General features: G+C 43.4%; 1 protein-coding gene across 1 annotated transcript in view; it reads right to left on the bottom strand.

Annotated features, from left to right (window-relative positions):
* The window catches only part of VMP1 (vacuole membrane protein 1), a 53,180-nt gene extending 43,826 nt beyond the window's left edge, over positions 1-9,354 (bottom strand). Inside the window, exons 1-4 of the mRNA XM_009076267.1 lie at positions 9,254-9,354; positions 7,125-7,260; positions 4,889-4,979; positions 3,389-3,499 (exon numbers count right to left, since the gene is read on the bottom strand). Coding sequence (XP_009074515.1) covers positions 3,389-3,499; positions 4,889-4,979; positions 7,125-7,260; positions 9,254-9,329 — 414 coding nt within the window. The 5' untranslated portion in view covers positions 9,330-9,354. The remainder of the gene's footprint in view (positions 1-3,388; positions 3,500-4,888; positions 4,980-7,124; positions 7,261-9,253) is intronic.
* Between the last annotated feature and the right edge of the window lie 351 nt (positions 9,355-9,705).

Genomic DNA, 9,705 nt, shown 5'->3' on the forward strand with positions numbered 1-9,705 from the left:
CCAATAGAAAACATCCCAGGACTAAGGACAAAGCCATGTGCTGCTAAAACCAGTGTTCAGGGTCATTAATCCTAAGAGTTTTATTTCCTACAGAATCACGTCCCGATTCCTAGTTTTAAGGGTTGTTTTTGAAGAATTGTGAAAAACCTTTAATGGACTTGAGGAAAATAAGCCAGCAGACTTGTTTTGAAAGTGTCAGAATGAGCAGGATTCTTGGAAGAGTGGCCTGCTTCCCTGCTTCTGCACCAAAGAGCTGCTCTGTGCCAGCTCTCAGCTCCGTGCCAAGTGCAGCATGAGAATTGTTTCCCAAAAAGCCATGTCAAATTTTACATTTAGTGCTGGCTACAGCTAAGGCAGCAGCAGTGAACTAGGAACTGACACAGCAAACAATGTTCAAGCCCTTTAGAACATATAGAAAGCTCTTGAATCACAGAAACAGCACTAAAAAAGCCTTTTATCAGCCTAACAAAATGGACCTGTCCCTCTTGCACAGAGATGTGTGACCAAATAAATGCAAATCAGATGTGACCTGAAATGAACCTGAGGCAGTAACACCCCTCCCTCCCACACTGAGGCTGCTCAAACTGTAAATTCAACTTCAAGCAAACTGTTCCCAGCTAACCCCAGGATCTCTCCTGGCACTGCCTGTGGCTCCAGGGAGCAGCTGCTGAGAGATGCTCTGAAGGATCCAAATGACAGTTTTCAGCACTGGAAAAACAGCTAAGCAGGCCAGGGACAGCCAACATCAGAGTCACTCCTATACTGCACCACTTGCATAACCACTGCTGTGACCTGCCCAGGCTGTGCTGCAGCAGTTTGAGAGGAAAACAGCCACACACAGCAAGTGGAGGGTTCTGTGCAATGCAGATGCACCTGTGGGACAGCTGAGCAGCCTCAACAGGTGCCTACATGCCATCAATTCCTCCATGTGCCCTTCATGGCAGAGACAATGCTGCAAGCCCCAACCCGAGCTCAGCAGCACATGGGTGGGCCCAAGGGCATTGTTCTCTGAGCGTGTAATTGCATTCCCAACAACCTCCCTGTACATACAGCTTTAAAATGAGCAATTAATTAAAAGCAATTTGAAAACACTTACTGAGTCTGTTCTCTATTGATGGCAAATCCAGGCACTAAAGCAGGAAGGATTTGCTGGTTTGTAACTTTTCATTTATTTGAGTCAATAGAAGACTCAGTTTTACCATCATGAAGAAATGTAATTAAAGTAGATGGAACAGGAAAAGTAGATAGTAATAAAGAGTTAATATAGTGAGTTCTCCACTTAGCCTGTTCTATCTCCTTTCAGAGGGAACTGCTGTACAAATAGCAAAGCAAAACACCTTAGAACTCCTCCCTTTGAAAGCTGGAGCTCCTCATTGCATTGCTGCCAGATGGGTTAAATCCAGACTGCTACCCTGAAATAATTTACCCCTAAAAGTTGCACCAACTTTTAGCAGTCAGTGTTCCCTCTCACACCAGGTGTTGGGCTCAAACCGACGAGATATTAAGCAGTGTATTACTACAGTGATAACATATTCCATGTACACATTGCTGATGCAGCTGCAGTGATAAGAATATGAACAGTTCAGGTACTCAAAAAGACAACGCAGAGTTTGTCAGGGCCAGAACTGCTGTTTTTACTCTCCCAGTGCCATCTAGTGGCGACAACCACAAGGATTCACCGAGGTGTAAACCATGAGGTGCTCAGAGCAGCCTCCAGTGCCCACAAAGTGGTAATTGACCTGAACAGTCCACGCTAATCTCTACATCGTGCACAGGAGAAAAGAGGAAAACAGTTCCTTTCTTCTCTTGCTTCCTGCACTCGCTGTCCTCACAGAATTCTGCCTGTTATGTGAAACCTTCCCTCTTATGTTCCTTTCCTAACATCAAACTCAATCTCTTTTCCTAGGTGACACAAGTCCCTGGAAGCTTTGGAAGGCTGCTCACCTCCTAAAAACCTACTCTGAGTTATACTGATAAGCCAACAGAGAAGTTATATCTTGTTATATCTGTTGCTTTAATGTCAGCTCAGGTCATGGCCTAAATATAGCCAAAAGGTTCACACACTCCACAGGAAAAGTCAAGTGCTATGTCCTGAAATTTAATTTTTCTATATTGAAGCCATTTAGAACTATTTAAGCACTTGGAATTTTAAACAGAGTAGAAGAAAGGTCAACTCATTCCACCTTCCTTTAGAAAAAGAAGTGGTGCTGTCTTGGGAAGACAAATCATCTTGGAGAGGCCTAATTTGACAGCACTTCTGCTCCTCTGTGTCAGACTGATGTAGAGCAAAGGAACACAACCCACCTTCAGCCTGGAAATGCTGTTTGCCCCTCTCTGTGTGACTGTCCTGAGCTACTAACAGCTCCAGCCCTGCAGTCAGGAAGGTCTGTGTGCTGGCTGAGCACTGTCCATAAAAATGCTTACACACTGCTCATGGGCTTTGCTGAATTTCCCTTTCCAGTCACGGAGGCTGACAGCAATATTTTTGCCTAGAAGGCTGTGCAGGCACCAACTTGTATCTCCCTGTGCTTTCTGCCTCCACAGCCTTGAGGACAGAAGCTACACTAAGTCTGAGGCTGCTGCAGATGCCATTCCATCTCCCAGGCACTGCCCTGCTGTGGGGAAAAGCAGGAGTTTCTTGTCTTGTGCAGTGTTCTCTGTGTTATTGTTAATGATTAAAGCAGTTCTGAAAGTAAACATCTGTAATTGTTCCAAATACAAGATGACATTTGTTGCAGAAACTGGTTTTAATTATTTTGTGGCCATGAATCCTTTTCTAAAATCCAGGACAGTGGTTTCATAAACCAGGAACTAATACAATGGCCAAAAGCAAAACACACCCAAACATTTCCCTAACTTTCCTAGCTAAGTTGAGATAAACAACAGCACACAATTTTTCAGAAGATATTTTATCTTCATAGAAAAACATTTTTTCTTTCTATTTTCACAGCAAGATTAATAGAGCCTGAACTTCAAACCAGCTGCCTATTGCAGCTGTTTCAGCTGGAAAAATAAGCATCTGAAGCTACTAAAAAAATGATGCTGAAAAAAAAATTTTAAATGGAAACATTTGAGCTGCACATGCTAAAAATGCTTCATTTAATTAGGAAATTAGGGGCTGGAGCTTGCAGATTTTGCCTCATGGTTTCAGAGTGAGGCTAAAATCTACAGTTCAATGAACACAGAACTTACCAACCACAAAACAAGGTGACACAGGATAAAATATGAATAACATTCACTAGAGCCCAGAGGCATTACACCAAGTATTTCTTTTCCTTTAGAAGGACTTACTGCTTAGGACTTAGAGAAAATTCTTTATCCACATATTTGAAAGTATTCAGCAATGAAACCCCTTGATTCAGGAGGAGCAGTGTGGAGACATCCTTACCAAATAGAGCAGAAAGGTGTGGAGACCTGTTCCAAGTCCAACAGAGGACAGAATGCCCAATCCCACCCAGTAGGCACACCAGAACAACTTCTTCTCCATGTACTTCACATACTGAAATAGAAAAGTCACAAAAGAGAAAAAAAAAGAGTTAGGATTATTATATTGCATTCTAACAACTGAAATAGAATCCTAGATACTTCTACTTGCAATTTATTGCAGTTACAGCACAGATATGCAGAGAAAACAGCACATTTCCCCCCACACATAGAATCAGCAAGTTTCCAAGGAGACAGATGAAAATTCAGGTTCAATAGTAGGGGGCTGGGATCCAGAACAGGCACATTAGGTGTGAGCAGGGAGCAGCAAGCCCCAGACAGTGTCTGGTGTCTACTGAGCCCAGGCAGCAAGCAGACAGCTCAGGGCATGGTCTGAACAGATTAAATAAAGGAATGAAATTAGCTGCACTCCCAGTTAGTCTGTGGAATGTTTTATCTTGGAGCAGGGAGTAGCAGGTTTGTTCCTTTTAAGAAAAGATAAATGTTGGCTGTGTGCTGCACACATCAATGAGGGGATATGGCAAAGCCACTGCAAACTCTGGACATCAAAAGTCCAGCTGGGTACACTGGAGAAGCAGGAAGCACTATCTGCCTCTCACTGCTGTGAGAGCAACACCAAGAGGATGAGCCAAGTGTCCCCAGACCTGTCCTGGGAAGTCAGGACTCCTGTTCCAGACCTGCATGTCCCTCAGGCAGCAATGACACACCACAGCACTACGGAGGCAAGTGAGTTCTCTGAAATTGGAAACCTGCTCATTTCAGGGTCAGAGTGGTAAGATGACACAGTTCCACAAGGAAATGGGTTTGAAAAGGTTGTCTGTCCTCCAGGAAAATGTGACACTCAAAGAGAAATGGGGAGGGGGAAGGTGCAAACACCACCATTACCTTAGGTAACGGTGTAAAAGCATCATTTTTGTGTTCACCAAGCTCAACAAGTTTCTGAACAGCCATTTGAAAACCATGTGGGTATGAGAAGCATCACAGAACCAGATTTGAGCCATAAAACCATTTCATATGTAGATAGATGCCTATCCTGTCTGGTCAGGAGCCTCTTCCATAAAAGCAGAAGAAACATTTCTTGGGAACCACAAAGTTCTCCCATGACTCAGTATAACATTATCCCCAAAGAGCTCACACCACTATTAAAAGCTTGTAACAGCAGCTGTGAAGGAGTGCTGCAGCACTGGAGGTGTGCTTACTCAGGCACAGATGAGAAATGCAACACCTACAGATACAACAGACCAAATGATGCAGCTGATCACTCCCCACTCCTGAAACACAACTCAGCCACACACAGCAGAGTCATGACATGAGAAACAAATGCTTGGGGAGCAGGAGTTCAAAAGACACACTAACTGCATGAAGACCCTGTTTAATTCCCAGCACTTCAGCACAGGGACAGGAAGGGTAAGTAACTCAGGGAAGCAGCTTGAGAAGCTCTTACCTGTTGATGTGCTCCTTCGATGTAGTAGGTGGCTGTGAGTGCTGCCAGTGCCAGTAAAACACACACCAAGATGCTTCTCCGATGCCACAATCTGAAAGACAAATGGCAATTAGGGTTTTACATCATTAGCATCCATTTCAAAGCACCCCAGCTAGCCCTGGGGCCTGGGACAAATGGCAGCTGAAAAGTTTGCCATAATAAGAGCATAACCCTCCCATGAAAATCTCTGGGGAGTCTTTATTCTTTAGGGGAAAATCTCCACTTTGCTGTCAAGTGAGATCAAAGTTCAGCCATGCATAATTTGGTTTTTAAATAAAAATACCAAAGTAACTGTCTGCAAAAAAAGCCAATCTGCAAACAATTCAGCTTCTGCAGCCAAGAGTCAAACACAGGCCCTCACCAGCAGCCCAAGCTGCTCTGCACTGGCCCTGGGCAAGGAGAGCTGTGGGTGGAACACACAAGTGCTAATTTCAGGCTGTGCTGGAGAGCACAACCACAGGGGCAGCAAGAGGAACAGATCTTTACACTCTTTTGGTTCCCCTGATCTATTGAATTTGTATCTCTCGTAACAGCTCCAAGTTTAATAAGTACAATTCAGCTAATGATGAAGCATTAGGAAGTTACTGCAATAAGGGCAGAAAAGCGATTTCCAATGGAATTTGCTACCAAATCACTGTTGGTTTCCCTGCTTTTTTCTGCCTGATGTGTGTGTGGCCACACACAGTGGATTAGCAAATACATGTATTATATTCTAGGAAGCATTATTATGTTGTCACCAATGATAAATCAAAAAGTAAGTGCTAACATCACTTCAAATTCTCAGACTGTGACAGCAAACTATGAACTTATCTATTCAGACAAAGACAGAAATATGAGACATAATCCAGGAAAACAGTCACAAATGTTTCACATTAAGCAAGCTGAAAAAAAAAATCATTTAAATTGTGTTAAAATTGAAGTCAGTGCTGCTTACATTAGTATGACAATTGGATTTTCGAGTGATTGTCATAATTTAAACCACAGTTTATGCAAGAGATCATTAAGAGTCAATCTGAGGTCTCAACTTAATAGTTCATAATAAGGTTATTCTCTGTAAAGATACTGTCATGGTAGTGCTAGACAACAAAAATGTGCTGCACAGCGGAGGATGCAAGTGCATCTGCAGCAGGATTTGATGTCTAGAAAGCCAAATAAGATTTGAGGTCTTAAAATAAATCCTCAAATGTTATTTCTGCTTGGTTTAAATAAATGCTTGGAGGCTGTCAGAAATGACTAATGTCAGACCTCAGTTCTCACAGAAGCAGTTCCTAATGGCAGTTGAAGGGATGCACGAAGGAAAATAAGGAGGTTTGGGGGTTCCTCTCAGTCAATCTCATGTCCCCAGCCCAGAAGGGACAATGAACATAACCATGAGCACCAGTCTCAGCTCATGCTGCAGAGAAGCAGCCCAACAGCTGGAATCATCCCAGGTGACACTAGATCCTGTCTTCTGACTGGGAAAACATTTCTAAACTCAATCCCAAACACAAGAGAGTCCAGTTACCAACACAGGTATTAGATGGCTGCTACTCTTGGCATTTCCATTGCAAACTGTACTCGTGTTTTGGCACTCTGAACCCTCAAGCCTAGTACACTGAGATACAGCTGTACATTTCACACTAGTAGGGAATGGTAGGACTGCTCCTCACAAATTCTCTCCCTGGAGTAAAAGCTGGTTTTATCCAGTGTGAAAATAACACTCAGGGAAAGTACTTTAATAAATCATTTCCTGTTGAAAAAGAAACACATAGCTTAGAAGCAAAGTCCTCTTTGCAGCATCATAAACATCAGTGCAAGTTCCACATAACCCTGACCCCTGCCCTGGCTAAGCTATCTGAAGATCATTCAGTGACACCAACAGCTAGATTAAGTGCATAAGTACAGTATCCCTTGCCTTAAGGACCTCTGACCACTGTCTAACTCCGTCAAACTGGAATATTCAACTCTTCAGAGAAGAATTTTGCCATTTTCTCCCACAGACACCTTGCTGCACTCATGCAATGTAGGCAGAAGGTCTGAGTGCACAGCTAGCAGTGTGGTGTGTTCCACCTTTAAGGGCCCAAAATAACTCTGTTTTCTGAAAGAAGAATGTTAGAGCTGTGAATCATCAGGGAAAGTGAGATGTCAGAATGACCTACTGAATCAGAGCATGGGTTTCCCCAGAACGCTTAGGAGAAGTTAAAGAAATGATCTTTACTTTATGGTCCATTCCTTCAAGCTTATTAGAGTTTCCAGGCAAAAATAGTGCAAGGTAACAAGGGGTTGTTTCCACAGGACAACATTCAACCTCTCCTCTCGCTCCCTTCGCTTCCGTTCGTTCAGCATAGAGGAATCTGCCAAGGAAAAGCACAAGAGATGTAAAAGCAGAATGTGGCAGTTCAAGGTTTATCCCACCCCAAAACATGTGTGTTAGGAAGTTAATGGGAGCTCTCAGTCATGTTTTCTCCTCATCACAAAGTGTTTGTCCCAAGAGCATCAGAAAGCAAGAGGAAGGTGGTTTGTTCCTCCATGTGACTGACAAGCATTCAAGAACCAAACTGGCCCAGGGTGCCACAGGTCTGGCATCTTTAGCAGCCTTAATGCAAGGGACTGCACTACTCCTTCTGAACCAGCTACTACATTAGGTCAAATGTCACTTTACCACCCACTGCAGAGACATTGTGAGCTGGTTCTGTTCCAAGAGAGCTATTCTCAGCCTCCTCCCATCGAACGAGGTTGAGTTACATGTGCTCTTTATACACTTCAGTCACCATGGAACTGGATAACAGCACCTGCCCTCCCAGACAGGATCCTCAGGCTCTGGGAATTCCTGACTCACTGGTGTCAGCTTCTCCCAGACGAGCCCACAGTGCTCCCAGGGAAAGGATCTTCCCTGGCCTGATGTGGCTGTTTTACCCAGTGATTTGGTTACAATGCTGAGCTCAACACTCACTGCCACACAGGTACAGAAAGGTTCTTCTAATAAAGGTGTTATCTTGTGCTTACAATAAAGGAAGATGGATAAAACCCCAATCCTTAGCTGTTTTGCTTGTTCAAAGGTTGTCAAGCTAACAGGCAGTAATAATTTTTAAGCTTTTAAAGAAAAGGAATTCTGAAGTAAGAGGGAAAAAAATACCAGGAAACAATGGAGAAAATACACAAAAATAATGCTCAGACATCAAACTTGTTTGAACATCACTCACTAGACAGCAAAACATGTATCTATTGTGCACTGCAATAATGTTCATAAATTTCACATTTTCTGTTGCATTGAAAATATTAATCTAATCTGAATCCTCAGATTCATTTTTATGACACAACCTGAATCCTCAGATTCAGATTGTGTCATTAAAATGTTTCAACCTTAGTTTTCTGACCCTGTGTTTAGTAAAGGTCACAAAAGACAATGGTGTAAGACTGCAAACAACTTGAGAAATCACCCAATTACAAAACTTAATTAAATATGGAACTGGCTCATCCAGAGCTGACAGGAAACAAAGGAAGATGGTTATCATTTCTATACTTTACCTCACAGCATGGATAATTCAGTGACACAAAGATCTTCATTAGATGTTTTCATGTTATTTTCCATGAGTTCTAAACATTACCCCAGGCTAATTCAGACACACCAGTAGGAAAACCAGAGTTGAGGCAGCAGGTGAGGTGGTTAAAACTGGTTTGTTAGTGATTTATTATTGAAACAAATTATAGTGATGGTGAATTTCAACAGAAAAGCTAGAAATTGGGAGAGTAATAACTGAATTTCTGACAGATTAAACCAGATTTTTATCACCAAGCCCTGACTTTCCAGTGCCAAAGGGTGGGGCTGGACAGCCTGACTTCCACAGCCACAGATTTGCCAAGAGAGTTGATTTTTTTAGCTCAGCCCTGCTGCAGCCCCTGGTGGTGCCCAGGTCAGCTCTGTGGGGCTTAAAGGATCAACTACAGAACGAGAACTTTGGGAGGAGAAAAGTGTATAAGAAAAACATGAATGGAAATACACCGCACAAAGCTACTCCATGGCTTCACAACACACAAATCCTCCAGGCTTCAGGCTGAGAGATGACTGAGGATTCCAAGATTGGTTCAGGCATTGAGGCCCTTTGCATTCAGTGGGGATAAAACCATAGAATCCCAGAGTGGTCTGGGTTGAAGGGACCTGAAAGATCAGCTCGTTCCACCCCCTGCCACGGGCAGAGACGCCCCTCACTAGATGAGGCTGCTCAGGGTCCCGTCCAGCCTGACCTAAGCACAGAAGTGCACCAACATCACCTCCTCTGCCATGTTGTTATGGCCATTTTCCACCCCAGCCTGACCAGCTGAGAGCATGAAGTCATTGCCACCTACCTGTGAAGTTGCCATTGTGCTGCTCTTTGCTCATTCCGATGCGTCTCTGGTCACAGTCTGTGCCATTCTCTGCCATTTCATAGATCAGTCACCTGTGGGGATCTAACAGCAGAAGAAAACCAAAGAGCTCAGTGTCTGTTTCTGGTTAGGAAGACTCCATTAACTCCACAGTCAAACGAGAAAGGCAAACATCCAGCAGTTCTCCAACCCCTAATCACAGCTCTCCTGCATTACACCATTAAACAGGAGCAAGTGATTCAATTCTCCCAATGACAAAGATTAAAACATTTCCACCTACATAAATCTAAATTTTTCACTCAGATGACAAAACTCCCTCACTTGTAAGAGCTGAACAAAAGCTCCTTGAACAACCCCTCCATGACCCAGCCCACTGTTTGGGCTCCAGAAGCAGCAGAGATTCATACAAACCTCACTCAGTCCTCACAGAGGTA

This window comes from Acanthisitta chloris, unplaced genomic scaffold, assembly GCF_000695815.1.
Source record: "Acanthisitta chloris isolate BGI_N310 unplaced genomic scaffold, ASM69581v1 scaffold21846, whole genome shotgun sequence".
Taxonomy (NCBI): domain Eukaryota; kingdom Metazoa; phylum Chordata; class Aves; order Passeriformes; family Acanthisittidae; genus Acanthisitta; species Acanthisitta chloris.